We start from the raw sequence: 19,448 nt of genomic DNA, 5'->3' as shown, positions 1-19,448 counted from the left end.
CTCTGGGCTTCCTATACCTGGATGTCTGTTTCCTTCTTCAGGTTCAGGAATTTTTCAGCCATAATTTTATCAAAAACATTTTTGTCCCTTTTCTCTCTCTTCTTCTTCTGGGTCGCCTATAATATGAATATTAGTATACTTGATGTTGTCCAAGAGGTCCCTTAAACTATTCTTATTTAAAATTTTTTTTATTTTTGCTTCTCTGATTGGGTGATTTCCATTATTCTGTCTTTAAGATCACTTATGCATTCTTCTGTTTCACATAGTCTGCCATTAATGAAAAGTGTATTTTTCATTTCACCTCTTGCATTCTTCAGCTCTGATTGGTTCTTTTTCATATTTTCCAATTCCTTACTAAAATTATTACTGTGTTCATCTATTCTTTTGCTTAGTTCAGTTAACATTCTTATTGCTAATGCTTTGAGCTCCTTATATGGTAAATTTTAAATTTCTGGTTCATTAGTTGTTTTTTCAGGTTTTTTTCCTTAATCTTTCATTTGGTACAAATTCCCTTCTGATTTTATTTAACTTTCTCTGTCACTATGAAATTAGGTAAAACAGTTACCTATCCCATTCTTGAAGGGGTGCCCTTGTGTGGGAGCATCCCTATGCAGTTCTCAGTGGATTCGGTGGGAGAGGTGAATAGGAAGTGAGCGTGGGTCACATCTTTTCCTAGGGTGTGCTGGCAGCCATCACCTTTTTAGGTGATGGGGCTGGAGATGGAGGGGCTAGAGCCAGAGCCAGGTGTGACCCAGGACTTCTCCTATTCTGTGTGGCTGTCAGCGCCCTACTGGAGTCAGGGTTGGTTCCCAACGTGCTGGAGCAGAAGCCCTGAGGGTCTGGTCTGAGCTCGTTCCATTCCCTCTAAGTGTGCTCCCTCCCCCACTCCCAGCAACAGCATCTTTGCCCTGTAGAGGAGCAGCGCTGGAGCAAGAGGGGCCAGAGCATACCCTTGGCTCGGGCTGGGACGGGGGCTGGGGAGGTCCCAGCACACCAGTCAGATCTTTAGAGTGCTCCTGATAAGGCACCTCCACGAACACTGATAATGGCCACCCTCACCCCGTTCAGATGTTGTGCTGGATCTGAGGCAGCTCCATCCCCCGCAGCTAAGCACTCTGCTCTGCAAAGGCAGCTTCTCCCTAGTGTGGAGCTGGAGCTAGAGGGGCTGGAGCGGGTGCCTAGTGCTGGCTGGGCTGGGCTCTGGGCTGGGCCCTGGAAGCCCACTAGAACCCCAGGCAGCTTCAATCTGCTTCCTCCACCTTGTTTCTGGGAGTAAGCAAGTGAGTTTGCCTTCTTCACAAGCAGGTCTAGGTTTCTTAGAGCCCTCCTGTAAGTCCCACTGGTTTGCAAGCCAGCTAGACAGACTTGTCTTCCCACAGTCAGACCCCAGGACTGAGGTGCCTAATATATGTTTCGAACTGCTCACTCCCCAGGGAGGATCTCTGAGTCTGTGTTATCCCCCTCCTCTTCTGTGTCCCCTCTCAGGGGCATAGGTCCCAACCTGATCGCTTCTCTTCCCTTCCTACCCAACTCTGTGTGGATCTTTCCCTTGGTGGTACAAGAGTCTTTCTGCCTGTCTCCAGTTTGTTTTCAGTGAGAATTGCTCCACCAGTAGATGTATTTTTTTTTTTTTTTTGCGGTAAGTGGGCCTCTCACTATTGTGGCCTCTCCCGTTGTGGAGCACAGGCTCTGGACGCACAGGCTCAGTGGCCATGGCTCACGGGCCCAGCCGTTCCGCAGCATGTGGGATCTTCCCGGACCAGGGCACGAACCCGTGTCTCCTGCATCGGCAGGCAGACTCTCAACCACTGCGCCACCAGGGAAGTCCTGTAGATGTATTTTTGACGTGTCTGTGGGGGAGGTGAGCTCAGCTTCCTCCTACTCTGCCACCTTGATCTCCTCTTCCCAACCTTATTTTTTGTGTATCACTTTTTCATCCCAGACATTTCCTCTGTTGTCTAAATCTTGTCTCAGCACATTCAGGCACATCAGGTATTCTATCAGTTTCATCTTCTGTCCATTTCATCTTTCTCCATGGTATGTTCTCACTAGCCCTAATCTGGATTTGTTGCTCTCCATGTGTGTAGCGTACATGTCATCCTAGATCTCTCTCCACTACCAGTCCCCCATTTCCTCTGGTCTTTCTTTCTGCAATCTTCAGCAGTTAGACACTGAACCTCCTGGACTGACCTTCTTTTTTCTCTTACGTTCTGTCAATTTGTCAGGACTTTATTGACTTTTCAGAGGTGAATGTCTAAAAATGGATTCTCCTCTCTGTCTGAAATCTCTCTCCCAGTTGAAAGCCTAATTGCTTTCCTTATCAGCACTCCCCCTTTTTTTAACCTGAGAAACACTATTTTCTTATGATGGTAAACAGTTTTTCTCTATTTTATTGTTATACACAGTCATATTACAGAATCCGCCTCATTCCAATGATGTGGATTGTTAGTAAATTTCTTTACCTTTTCCTGGTTAACCTTGCTTTAATTTTGTTGCCCATTTTTGTCTTTCTGAGAATAAATATGTGCTCTTTTAGGGTTGAAAAGGTTAGATTCTTCCTTCAAACCACTTGACTATATCTTTCAAGGCTGTGTTCATTGGGTAGAGAGCAGGCAGCTTGACTAAAAGGACATAGCATAGCATAAAAACTGGGAAATTTGTACCCTGTGAGAAAATTAATTTTTTTCATGAGTTGTTCTTATATGACTCATTACCTAGCTGAGTTGATCCTGTATTGTGTCCATATCTAATATGTCACTCTTGGCATTAGTATTTGAAGTATAAATTAGAAACTCATAACCCAGGTCTTGTATCCTTTTATTCTGTACCTAAGCACAGAACTGAAGTTCAGCAAAGTGATTATTATTTGTCTTCGTCTTTAAGTAAACTCAGCTATTAATGCTTTGTTTCTTTGTGGGGAATTTTGAGATAGAAAAAATATCAAAGGTAGAATGAAAGGAAATCAGAATTAAGCTTCTTTGCCTCTAGACCCAGTTTGATAAATTTAGATACCTTTTGGCTTTTAGATAGGAACAATTTTCATATTTGTGTTTGGCAGGAATCCTGTAGCTACAAGTAAGAGCAACAAAAGAAAAACTTTAAATTCTTGCAAAAGGGAATTTGGGGGTATCTCACATGTTCAAAGGAAGGGAAAGGATGCTCTTGGCCTCAGGAAATAACTGGAGCCTAGGACTTTAATGTTGTCCAGACTCCGTTTTGCTCTATACTTCACCTCGTTGTTTCGAGTGTCACAATACCTGATACATAGTAGGTCACTTAGTAAATGTTTTTGAAAAATGAATAAATCTTAACCTAGAATAAATTCTAGAAAACTCAAGGTAAAGTAATTCTATTAATCCAGTTTTAGATAACTTTCTGAGCTAGCAATGTTTCCTTTTATGAACCTACTAATTAGTAATACTTTGGCTTTTAATGACAAATCTGATAACATGGGGTCTCATAATTAACATCTACTAGCAGTGAGCTACCAAGCCTTTCAGCTTCATAGTATGAAGCCCAGTTTCTATACAATTATATTTGACTCCTTTGCTTACCTTCATTGGGGTCTAACCCTTCACCAAGATCATATACCTTGATCGTTTCATTAGTATTCTTTGCAGGTAATGACATAGCTAATGTTCCCTTAGAAATAGCTTAAGAAGGGCTTCCCTGGTGGTGCAGTGGTTGAGAGTCCACCTGCCGATGCAGGGGATGCGGGTTCGTGCCTCGGTCCGGGAAGATCCCACATGCCACGGAGCAACTAGGCCCGTGAGCCACAGCTACTGAGCCTGCGCGTCTGGAGCCTGTGCTGCACAACGGGAGAGGCAGCGATAGTGAGAGGCATGCGCACCGCGATGAAGAGTGGCCCCCGCTTGCCGCAGCTAGAGAAAGCCCTTGCACAGAAACAAAGACCCAACACAGCCAAAAATAATAAATAAATAAATAAAATTAAAAAAAAAAAAAGAAATAGCTTAAGAAATGTTAGAGACTTTCCTTCTTCTGTTGCAAGACGCCAGGAATACTGTGGACGTGGTCGTTAGAAATAACATGATGGCCACGCACACCAGACACCATGCCTGCATTTCTCACAGGAAATAAGGACCGAAATAGAACTACTTACTTTGATGAGAAAACTTCTTTGGGGAAAGGGGGAGAACAATACTATAGGCTGCTAAATGTGTCCCTTCCTGCTGTTGGTCAGAGCCTAGATGAGGCGGGTGAGAGTTTCTATGAATTGCTAATAGTTTATTTTACCAAAAATAAGGCCTCTGGTTATCTCAGGGAAGAAATAAAGATTGGGGGCCTAGTCTCAGTTGTAATTTTATATGCTCTAATGTTTTTGCATTTTTATTGAATATTTTTATTGATTGTGATAAAACATTGAAAACAGTTTATAATCTCCCAGTTTTTATTAATCAGTTGTGAACGGTAAGTGGACATTGGGCACAATCCTCAATCCGTTACATTCCCTGGACGCTTTTACTCTTACTCATGTTTGAAGATAGTTACGATTCAAGCACTCGAGGTAGGTACTCTCCTACCTCCCCCAGAAACCTCAGGATCTCTTTGCTAGAAAATTAGGCTGTATAAATTTTTAACAAAATTCAAGGTAGATCTAGGGTTTTATGCCCAAGTCTTTGTGTTTGATTTCAAAACAAAGCGCTATATGCAAATTCTGATTTTGAAAAATAATGCTAAACATTTTACGGTCAAGGGAAAGTTCTAAGCTCTGTGCCTTTGAAGGATCTCATTACTTATTATTGTGTGTATTGCTTATGTCTTTTTTATACACAAATGTGTCACATATTTGATACAAGAATGAACCTTCTCTCAAAAATTCATTCAAGACCAGATTTAGACTAGCTGCTCTGCTTTTGAAGGGGAAACCATTATTCTCAGTTCTTATCACTTATCTTTGTTTTGTCCTTGCCACCAAAGGCCTTCAAAAATTTTCTTGCAGTGCTGGTTATTGACAACAGCAATACATTTATCTATCTATCTATCCATCCATCTATCTATCTCTCATCTATCTTTCATCACACTAGACACTGTGTGGTATAAAGATGTGTTAGGTGTGTCCATGCAGTTTGCTACATTGCAAAAAAGGAGAAATATGGACTGTGTACAGGACTGCATAACCTCCAGGTTCTGAGTTGGAACATTACTATTATAGTGTGGAAGACCAGTTACAAAATCCTCTTCCAGTTCATGATTAATATCTTTATGAAAACCTTCTATATTATTATTTCAAATTCCTTAATAAACACATTTGACAAAAATGTAGCATATAATTTCCTTCAAGAGATAGAAATTTATTGAATTTTTTGTTTTATTAAAGCTCTGTTGAGGTATAATTGACATATTAAAAACTGCATATTTAAAGTATACGGTTTGATAATTTTTGGCTTTTTTATACACCTATGAAACCATCACCACAATCAATATAATGACTACATCTACGATCCCCAAAGTGTCCTTGGTCCCCTTTATTTTAATCCCTCTCTCCCCTTCTCACTCTCTTCTTCTACCCCTAGGAATCTGCTTCCTGTTATTCTATATAACTTGTATTTTCTAGAGATTTATATAAATGGAATCACACACATTACTCTTTTGGACCTGTCTTCTTTCACTCAACATAATTATTTTGAGATATTCCATGTTGTTTTGTATATCAGTTATTCATTCCTTTTCGTTGCAGAGAAGCATTGGAAAGTACTTTACTCTCTAAAAACCTATGCCCCCAAACAAACATATTGACCGCAGTATTTTAATTTTTTAAGTCTTTGTACAAGATCTTTTGCTTTAAAATTTTTTAATCTTTATGAAATAATATCTGTTTATCTGGTTAATCCATATCTTTAGTTTCATTTGTTATTTGTTGTTAAATTCTAGTAAAATTGAAGTTAACCTTGATTTTAAATTTTCATAGTGCATATTTCCTAATTCTCAGTTATTTACCACTGCTTCAGCCTTTGTGTTACCCACCAATATGTCAGATCACCTGAAAGTACATGGCTGATCCTCAGGCGTACTCTGCTCTCTAACTTTCAGGCTTGGAGAACCTAGCTTCATTAGGAAATGACTTTCCGTATGACCTATTTATATGTAAGGAAGCCTTTGCGGAGATCCTAACAAACAAAAAGATCCTTCTCATCCTGTTATTCAGTAGTTTGATGGCTGTTTTTATTGTCAGCATACACTTCTCTGCCTGTCAACATCAGCTGTCTAACAAACTGCCCCCTTTAATTTTTTTTGTTTTTTTTTTGCGGTACGCGGGCCTCTCACTGTTGTGGCCTCTCCCGTTGCGGAGCACAGGCTCCGGACGCGCAGGCTCAGCGGCCGTGGCTCACGGGCCCAGCCGCTCCGCGGCATGTGAGATCTTCCCGGACCGGGGCACGAACTTGTGTCCCCTGCATCGGCAGGCGGACTCTCAACCACTGCGCCACCAGGGAAGCCCCTTTCCCCTTTAATTTTATCCAGCTCATTTGGGTACCCTGCTAGAGTCAGTACCAGAAAGCAAGCCACAGACAATGTATGTCATAAGCAATAACCATCCCCCTATATTAGTTAAAACCACCTAGCTTGCTTTCATGTTAATTGTTCTTCTAGGCCTGAATTTACAGCTCAGCTATGGTACCTTTTCCTGACCTATTGGTTTAAGGTGTAAATTGGACTTCCTCTTTTGGCTTGCTTATTGGATTTTGGCTTTGTTTATTCCCTAATTTAGTATCCCTCACTGTCTTGAGTGAAAAATTACATTTGCAGCTTTACTTTTGAACAAAGCACAAATAAGCAGGCTCTGTCTCTGCCACCTTCTTTTGTCCCGGCTAGGAGAGACGAGGATCAAGGATGAATCCAACATCTGTTGCTGGGCCATGAAGCAGACTTTTCTGGATTATAGCAAATCACTTAGCAGAAGTGGAAAATGGAATAACCTTTCCTTTTAGCTTTCAGATCATAGAATTTTCTCTGTCCAGGTTCTGTTAGGTGACTGTCTAATTACTAGCACTCATGAGTGATCGTGTTATCCTCAGGACTTTCAGGCATTATCTGTGTTGTTGTCCTTTCCTCTTTTCCTAGAACAACTCCTTTGAACAGATCATCCCTGTGCCGTGCTTGGGAAAAAGAAGTCTTTTTTTTTTTTTTTCCTACCTAGAGAAATGAAATGGTATTTGGTAGCTTTTAGGAATTCATCCAGACTTTTCATATGACCATTTCTAAAACTTGCTTTTCCCTGACTTACAAATTATGCTGTCGCCCCCTAAGATTACAGATCATGTAGTCAGGGACTCAGTGGACCTACCTTTTCTATTGGGAGGACTTTTTCTTATCTGTAATCTTCAGAGTATTTATTTGATTCTCTCTGCACATGTCCTATCTCCTGATATTCTCACTACCCAATCACATAACTTGAGTTCTACCACAATAGTTAATGGCAATGAAGAAACGCCATTTAGGTCCCTTTATTTTTGTTTTTCTGAAGATCTTCACAAGTGTTTGAGTTTCATCTCTCCTTTCTCAGCAAGGATGATATAACCCTGAAAAAGTCTATTTGCACTGCAATTTTGAAAATTGATAAGAACTGAGGCTATTATTCATGATTAGATCATGATAAAGGGTTTCTAGCTCCTTCTTCAAAAACTACTCAAGTCATTTCACAAAGCATGGGAAGTCTTATTTTATTCCTCTATGTGTCCTAGAATATTTACATCCTCAGATTCCCTAGCAGAGATTTATCAAAGAGATTACTTTAAAAATCATATTGTTTCCTATAAAATGACAAAAGAGTGAATTATATAGAAGTTCACTTTTCTCTACCTTTTTAAGACCTAAGTATTCTTATTGCCAATCCAAAGTTTAATTTTAATCCAATCCCTTATGCTCCTTAAATTTTCTATATTATAAAAAGTCTTCTTATCCTGAATCATACTTCTTGGTATTTCTATGGTTGATGCAGAGTGGGTTCCTTGCAAGCCAGGAGATTTTGAATAAACACAGGGGACCTATGAAATGAATATGGACTGTTTGGGGTTATGTTTCAAGGGACTATGGAGAAAATTTATCGTAAGTATAACAACATATCCAAAATGGTGGTTTGTACCAGGGATGGAGTTTCATCAGTGCATGTGGTACATCATAAATATTAATGGTTGGTGATTCTTCTTTTGTTTTAATCTTAGGTTTTTAGAGTGTCCTGACTTGTTTTTTCAAAGCTTGTTCTTTGGATAATAGCTTTAACTGTAGTACAGCCTTATTATTGCCTAGGCTTTAGCTACCATGACCTAATTTCTAACATAAAAGGTTATGTTTTGAAAATTTTTTTTTTCCTTTTAGATCGATTTTTCCTGTCCACCCCTCCTTCAGAATCATTGCCTTAGCAGAACCCCCTGTTACTGGAAGCACGGCACAGCAGTGGCTGGGACCAGAATTCTTAACCATGTTCTTTTTCCATTACATGAAACCACTTGTCAAAAGTGAAGAAATCCAAGTGATTAAGGAAATGGTAAGAGTGAGGCCAGCTCTAGCCTGTTGCCTTCAGCTGTTCTCTTTTTAAGGTCTTTGTGACACCTGCTTGAGCAGAGTTGGATATTTTGGGCTTTTTCTCACTGTTAATTTCCAGATTTCCTTATAAAATGGTTCTCAGATGTCAACATTTTTCAGACTCATCTGGAGGGCTTGTTAAATGACAGATTGCCAAGTCGGTGGTTCTGGGATGGAACATGAGAATTTGCACTTCTAAAGGTGATGCTGACAGCTGCTGGTCTGGGGACCACACTTTGAGAACCATGAATGTTAGGCTATCTCTCCGTTTTCCTCATGTGGAAGCAGTTTGGGGATTCCTTTTCCTTTTATATTCAGCCGAAGGTGACTAAATTTTAAGTTCCTACTATTAGGAGAGGCCAAATATATTTTAGTTCCTTAGATTTTGTAGAAAATACTAAGTAGTGGTCCCCTCGGGATTGTAATATATCCTATAGTTAAGTAATTGGTCGTCTAGTGGCTTGTAGTGTATGTAAACTATTATTGCAGTGTCTGCCTTAACCAAGCACTGTGTTTAGCACGTTTGGAGTTCTAGAGCTGCACTATTCAGTGGAGTAGCACTAGCCACATTAAATCAAATTCAAAAATTCAGTTTCTCAGTCTTATTTCAAGTGGCCGATAGCATAGATAAGGAACATTGCCATCATCATAGAGAGTTCTATTGGACAGTACTATTCTAGATCACTAATAATTAACTTTTTGCATAAATGCGCTCATCCCCTTTGAAATACCAGAATGAATGAATTAATTTTAGGTCTTATGAGCATGGTTGTGGTTAAGGGCATAGGCTTTAAAGTCAAATCGCTTGCCTTTAAATGTCAAATCCACTACTGATTAGCTTCTAGATCGCGGGTAAATTACTCAACTGTAGGCTCTTCATCTGAAGATGGGGATGATACTACTTCTTACATCACAGGATTGATTTAAAGAATAAATGAGTATGTACTGAATAGAGCTTCAAATTTTAAAAGTTCCAATTACTTAAATGCCCAAAGAAACCCTGAGCAGTTTATTTCTGAAATAGTCACGTGATACCAGTCATTGTTGTAACAACTCCTGCTCTTTTTAAATTAAAATTTTAAACTTGTTATTATTTATATAAAAATTTATTATTCAATACAAATACATATTTAATTAGTTTAAAATTGGTGTACTTAAAAGCAATCAGTGTATGTTTTGGGGCAACTGTTCCTCAGAGTTCATTGATAAATAGATCATGCCCCTCAGGTATGTGGTTGGTTTTTATTTATTTATTTATTTTAATGAAGTATAGTTGATTTACAATGTTGTGTTAATTTCTGCTGTACAGCAAAGTGATTCAGTAATGCATATATATACATTCTTTTTCGTGTTCTTTTCCATTATGGTTTATCACAGGATATTGAATATAATTCCCTGTGCTATACAGTAGGACCTTGTTGTTTATCCATTTTCTGTATAATAGTTTGCATCTACTAATCCCAAACTCCCAATCCATCCTTTCCCCACCCACCAGGTATGTGGTTTTAAAGTCCTTGAAAAAATGGACAGCTTGAGCAACCGCCCTTTATACAAGGATACCTTACATCTCTTAGTAGACATAGATATAAGATTACTACTAAATGAAGGAGTTTGGTTTCAGTAAGAAAAGTGCCTAAATTAGAGTTGAAGCTAACAAAAAAGGATATTATATATGAAAAGTTTCTTACGGGTACACTCTATGCCAGTTTTTAATTGGTTAGAGGCTCCTTTCAGTTTTGTCCTGGTGATGGAATTGTAAATGAAGAGTGGCCTGGTTTTGATTACCTGATTCTTTTTCTTTTTTTAATTGAAGTATAGTTGATTTACAATATTGTGTTAATTACTGCTGTACAGCAAGGTACTCAGTTATACATATATATACATTCTTTTTCACATTCTTTTTCATTATGGTTTATCAGAGGATATTGAATATAGTTCCCTGTGCTATATAGAAGGACTTTGTTGTTTATCCATTCTATATATGCCAGTTTGCATCTGCTAATGCCAAACTCCCAATCCATCCCTTTCCCACCCTTCTCCCCTTTGGCAAGTCTATTCTCTATGTCTGTGATTCTGTTTCTGTTTCATAGATAGGTTCATTTGTGTCATATTTTAGATTCCACATATAAGTGATCTCATACAGTGTTTGTCTTTCTCTTTCTGACTTACTTCATTTAGTATGGTAATCTCTAGTTTCATCCATGTTGCTGCAAACGTTATTATTTCATTCTTTTTTGTGGCTGAGGAGTATTCAATTGTATATATGTACCACATCTTTTTTACCTGATTCTTAAAGAGAAAGCAGAGGTAGATGGGTTTCCTGAGAAAATGAATAAGCAAATTTATCCACAGGTTAAACATGATACCTATAATCAGAGATTTCAAAAATTGTAATTCTAATATTGTTTGATAAGTAGCCATAATTTCTGGTTGATTGATCATATATCCCAATTTATTCTTTCTTTCCTTAATTCTCTTATAAAATAGGTCCCAAATATGCCTCAGGAAGCTTTGGACAAATTGTTATCATTTACACACAAACTCAGAGAGACACAGGATCCAACAGTAAGTCTGGGTTATTTTCCATAGGATTTTCTCTTGTTGACATGCTGCTTTATATTCTCAGAGTTCAGTGCTTTAAAATCTATTTTTTAAGCTGATATATTTATCCCTTATGCTATGCTTTCTCCTATGTATATATCTTACTGTTTCAATGACTTTAACATTTCTTCCAGCTCCTCATGGCCGGTGTCATAGAAAACAACTTTTAACTTTAGGGGAGTACTTGGGTATTCCAGGAGGTTTGGGCCTACCTCTCTTGTCTCCTGTGCCGAGCAATCTCATGCATTCTTATGGCTTCAAGTATCACCTCTGTGTTAATGCCTACAACTTTATCTTCAGTTTCTAACTTCTTCCTCATTGATTCTCTATTTCGGATTGTATTTACATTTTGGGATGTTATAGGGGCAGGAAACTTTTACCTGCTTTTGTTCTAGGTCCTTTGGCTAGCCTAATAATTAAACTGACATGAGATAGTTTAATAGGAGAAAAACAACAAATTTAATTTTGTACATGCAGAAGCCCCATAAAAATCTGAAACTCAAAAAGTGACCAAAGCAAGTAGCTTTTATACCTTTTAGTCAAAGAAACAATAAAATTCTGAAGAACTGACAACACAAAGAAGTTTGGGCTTGGGGTAGTAATTAAGTGAAGAAGAAACAAGGTTTGTTTATATAGCCTTCTCAGTCCTAAATTTCCTATTTCTGGTGATAAGGATGCTTTCTACCCTCCTGGTACAGGGAGGGTATCTGTTTCATGGTAGATTCGTTTCCTGCTTTCAGGGGGACAAAGGAGGGTCAGAGCGTCCTTGCACCAGCTAATTCCCATCCTGGTGCCTGGCACATACTAGAAAATTAACAAATGTTTGCTGAGTGCATGAATAAATTAATTAATTAGTTATTAACTTCTTAGTAGATTTCCCTGGAGTTTTCTCTCTCAGAGAACATTACATTTTCATAAAAGAAATAAGAGGAAGAATAGAAAATTTATTTTTAATAATTTTTAAAAAGACCTTTCATATTTTTAAGCTGAATTCCTATTATTAATCATGTTAATCCAAAAAAAAACCCTTGAGGTGTGCTCTTAAACTGAATAACCATGGTAACTAAGGGAATGTGCTCACATCCTCACCCTTTTTTTGCAAGATAAAACTGCAGTTAGAAATTTGATATTATAAGTGTTAAGTACATTAGGATTTTTAAATTAAAAGTACATTCTCAATTTTCATTTGGTAATAATGTGAGAACAGAAATAGCAAACCCTTTACTCAACACATAAGTGGCTAAACTTCTTTCTGATTTAGTCCTGGATGTTATTGCAAAGCATTTTGGTATTATCAACTGATGTGGTATTGTTTTTTTCTTTTTTTTTTTTTTGCGGTATGCGGGCCTCTCACCGTTGTGGCCTCTCCTGTTGCGGAGCACAGGCTCCGGACGCGCAGGCTCAGCGGCCATGGCTCACGGGCCTAGCTGCTCCGCGGCACGTGGGATCCTCCCGGACCGGGGCACGAACCCATGTCCCCTGCATCGGCAGGCGGACTCTCAACCACTGCGCCACCAGGGATGCCCTGATGTGATATTTTTTAAACTCATGAGAAGTCCTTACTGATCACTGGAATGAAATGTGAAGCCTGAATTCAGTGTCATGTTTGGAATTAGGTTAGAATTTTGTAACCTGGAAAGTTACTGTATGGTTTAATAGGACTCTTGTCATAAGAATCTTCTGGTTGGAGTCATTTGTCATACATTTTCCATGATTAAAATAGGAATTTTTCATGGTCTCAAATATTAAGATGAGAATTGCTATCATATTTAACTTCCAATACTTTCGATCATAGTGGCTGAGATGACCTTATCCTTAATTCTTCCTACTTTCTCACATCCGTCCTTCTTTCTCATATCCATCAGTTGCCAAGTCCTTTGAAACATTGGTCCGATCCCTTCTCCCCCTTCTTATTGCCAGTAACCTTACTGTAGGACTTTCTCTCTTTATAAGTAGGTAACTGAAGTCGCTTTCTGATTCCTGTCTCAGTTTTCTCTGTCCTTAAACTACTTTGTATATTCCTGCCAGTTTAGTCTTTCTAAAATCATGTTACTAAGTCCTATTGCCTTTAGAAGAAGGGCCAAACTCCTCAAAATGTGATTTACGGGTCTTTGATATTAGGGAGCAAGCTTTCCAGCAGGACCCTCTAGTAAAGCTGGGCTGGTTTCCTCACATTCTGCTTGTATTTCTGTTCCTGTTGCTTTCGTGCCTTTGTTCATAGCATTTCTGCTACCCATTTGAACATTTTAAGGCCCTGTAGCCGTTTTGTCAAGTGCTCCGCTTATTTTTGCATTAAATTATATGCTATTTTGAATTGCAGTTTATGCTTTCTTATATTTAAATATTGTCTCCATGTCTAGAATGCAAATTTGTTGAAGAAGTCTGAATCAAATGTTTTGCTTTTGAGTTCTTTGTAACTTAGAATGTGTTTTTTAATAGAAAAAAGGATATGTCATAAACGGTGGTCATGCTCCTAATCTAGTCCCCAAAGGAGTGTTTAACTCATGTTGTAGCTGAAATATAATGCTAATAACAGCGGTCCAACATCTCATGGAGCTGTGAAATACACGAGAAAGGAGAAACCAATTCACTTTCTGCTTCCTTGGGATGTACAGAGATGGGCTTAAGCGAAGTGATAAAAGGAACAAACAACGTAGTGTAGTTTTGGCATCCTCCTACCATCCATTCTGAATCCTCGGTTAATTAAATAGAGTCTCCTTCTCCGTTTCCTCTGGTGCTCAGGGCCACTTTATTGCCCTTGTCAGACTCTGTGACATCTCACCCTGGTCTCTTCTGTGCCTCCCCACCACCACCACCAGTGGACCAGTTTACTTCAGAAGTTCTCCTCTTGATTTTCAGTGAAAACCACTATCTTCTAATGCTGCTGATCTTAGTTAGACATTAGGCGAGTAATAATCTGATGCATTAGATTCCTACTAATGTGTAGGTCCCGTTCCCTTCCTCTGTTAGATTTTTTTCATTTTGAAGAGGCTGACTTTAAATAATAATTGCTGGACTTCCCTGGTTGCGCAGTGGTTAAGAATCCGCCTGCCAATGCAGGAGACACAGGTTCAATCCCTGGTCTGGGAAGATCCCACATGCTGTGGAGCAGCTAAGCCCGCAAGCCACAACTACTGAGCCCACGCGCCACCACTACTGAAGCCTGCGTACTCTAGAGCCTGCGTGCCGCAACTACTGAGCCCATGCACCACAATTACTGAAGCTTGCGTGCTCTAGGGCCTGCATGCTGCAACTACTGAGCCCATGTGCACCATGAGGAAACTGGGGCTTCAAGAGATTAAGAAACTTGCCAGAATCACACAGCTAATAAATGGAAGACTGATTTGTCTGACTCCAAAGCTTATAAACTTTACTATTACATTATGCTGCCTGCTAAGATAATTTCAAATTCAAGTCAACAAATATTCCTTGGTACTTACCATGTCCCGAGTTCTATACTAGCAGCTCTATTAATGGGATTTGGGGAAGAGTAAGAACACAAAGGGAAATTATTCTGACAGTGTCAGAGAAGGATTCCAAACTGTAAGCTGCCCCCCAAGTGGCAACTGGTTGACACCTCTATGATCAGAAGGCTAAATTGTCCACAACTCCTTTTTTCTATTTCAGAAGTCATAGATTTACTTAAAACTGTAAGCATTTCTGGCCATCTTAACAGTTTGGCTTTGTGTAAGCAGGAAAAAAAAATGAACAAATGGTTAATTGTACATAAGGGCTATTTGTAAGTCAGGTTCAATCTGTACAATGTAACATCTTTCCTCCATCCAGCCTCCTCCCCCCACCCCAAAAAAAACATGTATACACAGTACTTTAATTGAATTTAATTAATAAATAGTTTTTATGGAATTTTTTAAAATGTCTTTAAGGATGTTTTAAGTGTAAATTGGTTTCTGTTTATTTTATTTGTAATTCATTAACAGTACATATTTATTTTAAGTTTGGCCTTGTCCTTAGGAATAATGAATTCTGCTATGATACCCATCCAAAGGGACTTTCAGCAAGTTGAAACAAGACTCTTAACAGCCTGTCTTTGCCTTTTGGTAGGCGCAGTCATTGGCAGCATCCCTTTCTACCAGACAGCTGTTGAGGATTTCTCGTCGGCTGTCACAGTACCCTAACGAAAATCTTCACAGTGCTGTCACTAAAGCCTGTCTTTCCAGGTAACCGTATTCTCATTTCTCACTGAATTCAACTTTCTGGGTCTTTGCTAAAACAGTGATGTAAGTTTCATAGTCTGTACTCACAGGTCTGGAAAAAGTATCAGTCTGAATATGTAGCTATTTCAGCCTTGTGTTCAGTTTTTACAACATATATTACCTTACTTAGGCATAGTAATAAATTAAAGAGATTTTTATAGATGAGAAAACTAAGTCACTTACTCAAATCAGACAGTAGTAAATAAGTAAAAGTAGGTTTGATATTTGAACACTGGCTCATGTGTCTTCTGAGCAAGTGCTCTTAAGTACTTAGCACCTCCCAAATTTGCACTGGAACTTTCCATGCTTGGTAGTACTGTCCTGTCGCCCAAATTTGACAAAACTAACATCTTTTCAGTCTACACTAATATTTTTCATACTTGTTTGGAAATTATTAATAAAGCATCAGCTTATATAATTTCCTTACAGAACCATACTTGCATGAAACTATTTTAAAAGAATAATAAGAAAAGATTAATAGCAATGTCCGATAGACCTGGAGATTTCTTTTAGACTCTTTTCATATGATCTGGTAATTATTTTTATGGTGGTTATAACTGTTGTCCATTCATTCCTTGATATATTAAAGGAATTAAAAGAGAATCTATATTCAGCTTAGGAGGATCTCTAACTGCCCTCTATAAGTTTTCAGCTTAGTGGACAATTTTTCTTGTAGTTAAAGTAAGCTCCTTATGTTGCAACTTGAATTTGTTCTGTGGTGAAATGAGGCTAAAATGAGGTTTGTTTCCAGTGTCTTTGGGGTACTTCTTTGAATAGCTAATAATTATGAGAAATAATAAAGTTGGTTCTCCTTTTCTTTTAAGTAGATTAATATTAGGCTTCCAAATGAAAATTAGAAAAAAACATGCTTCAATTGCCTACTTTTTAGGCTCATGAACTGAAAAAAATCATTGGGTTGGCCAAAAAATTCGTTCTTTTTGGGCAACCCAATATATACAGAAAGATTCATTATCTACCCAGTGTTTCCTTAGTCAGAACTTGGTTATAGATGTGTATTAGTAGAAGTAAATAGTCAATGCCAAGTAATACAAACAGTTTCAGAGCCTAAGGGAAAATAATACTTTGGAATGAATGAAATAATCATACACAAAGCATTCTAGAGACCATTCTAGAGAGCAAACAGTGAAAACAAAGCAATTCACTCTGAGTCTAGTGTAATCTTGATACCTAAACCAGACAAGAATAATGTTTGAAAGGAAAATTATAAATCAAATTCATGGAATGTGTACAAAAATCCTAAATGAAATCCAATTGTAGCTAAATATATATCATATATATTTATATGATATATATAATTTATTTATATATATATAAATAAATTATGAGCAATTTGGAGTTATCTCAAGAATGTGAAGATTTACTATTCTTTTTTAAAATTCACCATATTAACATATTACTGAGAAGAATATCATTTAAATAAATCAGTAAAAAGGATTGGATAAAACTCAACAGCCAAACTTAAAAACAAGCCAAAGCAAAAATAAGCCAAAAATATTCTTAGTTAACCATGAATGGACGGGAAATTCTTTAATCTGATAAAGGGTATCTCCTAAAACTTTATAGCGAACATTCTTATGGTAAAATACTTGGCTCATTCCCTTTAGAGTTAGGAACAAAACAAGAATGTCACCTTTCTATACTTTTAGATTGGCTAAAGATTATATGATTGGCTACATAAAAAATTCAAAAGAAGCTACATATAAACTACATATTAGAACAAATAAAATATGATGAGATTACTTATGCACCCAAGTCAGTGATATTCCAGCAAAAATCAATAAGGAAGTCTAATTTTTAAAAACAATACCATTCAAAATAATAATAGAAAGCTTTGAGCATCTAAGAATAAATCTAATGAGTGACATATAATGCTTTTATGGAGAAAAACATAAATCTTTATTAAAAGCTATAAAAGATAGCTGTGGGAAATGGGAAACTGTACTATGTTCATGAAAGGGAATATTAAGTATTGTCAGGCTGTTTGTTTCCCCCCCAAGTTGATATGTAGATATAATTTGGTCAAATACAACCAAGGTTATATTGAATTGGACAAGCTGATCTCGAAATTAATATAAAGGGCCAATAATATCCAAAGAAATTTTGAGGAAGATTTAAGTGGTTTGTGCTTTCTCCATCAGATATCAAGATCCATTATAAAGTTATATTTATTTTAAGTGTGGTATCGGTGCTAGAAAAGACAAATAGACCATTAGAATAGACTACAGAGCCCTGAAACAGCCCCACATATTTCTGGGAACTTAGTATATGTTAGAGGTAGCATTATAAATTAGTGTGGGAATGGATGGACTTGTCGAAAAATGGTTAAAAATAAAAAATATCCACTTTATTCCCATACAGAAATGTAAAATCCAGGCATATGACAAAAACACTGTAAGCCACTCTACAAGTTATAAGCCACAAACTAAGAGATGTTTCACAAGATTTCTAATCTCAAAAGGATTGCTATTCAGGAACTATAAAGTATACAAATTAATGAGATAAAAGCATCCCCCCTAAATGGCAAAAGGATTAATAGATGTGCAGGAAAAGTTAATTCAGATAACCAACGAACATTTGAAAAGATGCTCAACTTACTATTGATCAGGGAAAATGACATTTAAAACAATAATCAGCTATCATTTTATACTTTTACAATTTTTACCTGTAAAAATAGCATCTTCCATGAGCAGAAGGAAATGGAATTTCATGAATGCTGTTGGGATGGAAGTCTTGTCAGTTTGGGGATGATCTTACAGTATCTTTATGCCTTAATATATTAATACTCTATGAATTGACAATTCTACTTCTTGATAATCACCTTAGAGATAGATTTACATGTACGTATAAGGAAGCATGTAGAAGAATGTTCATTGCATCATTGTTTGTAAGAATGAAAAATGGGAAACAACCTATCAGTCCATCAGTAGGGAATGAATATATAAACTGACATATTCATATAATGAGGTACTATACAGCAGTTAAAATGAAATAGATCTACATGTATCAACAGGTATGGATCATGACAACTTAACATCAAGTCAAAAGTTTGAAAGAGGAGATTTCGTATATGATGCCATTTATATAAAAGTTTAAATACAATAAAAGTGCAATATATTTTTTACTCACACATATGCAGCAAAATAAAAATATGGACAAGAAAGGTATACACCAATTTCAGAGTAGAGTTAGCTTCTGGGATAGAGAGAGATGAATAGAATACTTAATATACTGTAATTTTCTGTATGCTTGAAGTAGTTCATGGTTAAAACTATTTAAAAACTAAAAAATACTTTCCATATTCATACACATATTTCACTGAATCAAATAATACATTTTTCCAGTGTTATCAACTGAACACAGTAAAATTCTATTTTGTTACCACCCGATGACCCTTTGCAAATAGTAAAACAGCTATCTTGTTTATGTATCATATGTTGACTTTAGCAAGGCTACAGAGTCAAAAGCCTTTTTATTAACCTTCTCTTTAGGATAGCACAATGGCAGGAAGGAACAACAAAAAACATTTCATAGAAAATTTTGAAACAAAAATTTAATATGATTTATATTCATGAAGTCTATTATTAAGCAGACAAAATCAAAAGAAACTCTCTAGCCTAAATTTGTTAAACATTAAATTTATTAAATATTAGCTTGGCTCTTCTATGTTGTTAATTTAATTTTAAAAATATTTTTCATTTATTTATTCTTTATGCCAGTTGAGTTCTGACTGGAACATTTCTTCATCTGAGGGAATGGCTCCCTAAGCACCTCTCATAGCCTATAATATGTGCATCAAGTCTTGGAGCTAGATGCGTAATTCATTTTAGATAGTTGAAAACCTAAGAGGCCAAAAGAAAGAAAACTTAGAAGGTTAAGAAGATATCAGGTATTCTGTATTCCAAAAATTACTTTTCTGTGGAAGAGTTAACTAGAAATCCCTATAAAAAGAGTTTTACTCCATTCAAGTATTTTGCATTACATTAAATTATTTACTTTTGGAAAATCTTGGGGTGATGATCCCTTAGCATAGAAATTTGGGGCAGAGTTATAAGAATTTAATCAGAAATATAG

At 37.1% G+C, this 19,448-nt stretch overlaps 1 protein-coding gene across 3 annotated transcripts in view; it reads left to right on the top strand.

Moving 5' to 3' along the window:
• VWA8 (von Willebrand factor A domain containing 8) overlaps nucleotides 1-19,448 on the top strand; it is a 364,128-nt gene that overhangs the window by 121,766 nt on the left and 222,914 nt on the right. For all 3 annotated transcript variants that reach the window (XR_016388682.1, XM_022574923.2, XM_022574922.2), the window contains exons 15-17: nucleotides 8,335-8,503; nucleotides 11,029-11,106; nucleotides 15,205-15,320. Coding sequence is in view for 2 of the 3 variants with exons in the window: in XM_022574923.2 (XP_022430631.1) it covers nucleotides 8,335-8,503; nucleotides 11,029-11,106; nucleotides 15,205-15,320 (363 nt within the window). In the remaining variant the exon portion in view is untranslated. The remainder of the gene's footprint in view (nucleotides 1-8,334; nucleotides 8,504-11,028; nucleotides 11,107-15,204; nucleotides 15,321-19,448) is intronic.

The sequence above is a fragment of the Delphinapterus leucas genome, chromosome 18, assembly GCF_059928025.1.
Source record: "Delphinapterus leucas isolate spDelLeu-1000000601 "Yukka" chromosome 18, BTC_Dleu_Yukka2, whole genome shotgun sequence".
NCBI classification, from domain to species: Eukaryota; Metazoa; Chordata; class Mammalia; order Artiodactyla; family Monodontidae; genus Delphinapterus; species Delphinapterus leucas.
This window is presented reverse-complemented; position numbering and strand designations above follow the sequence as displayed.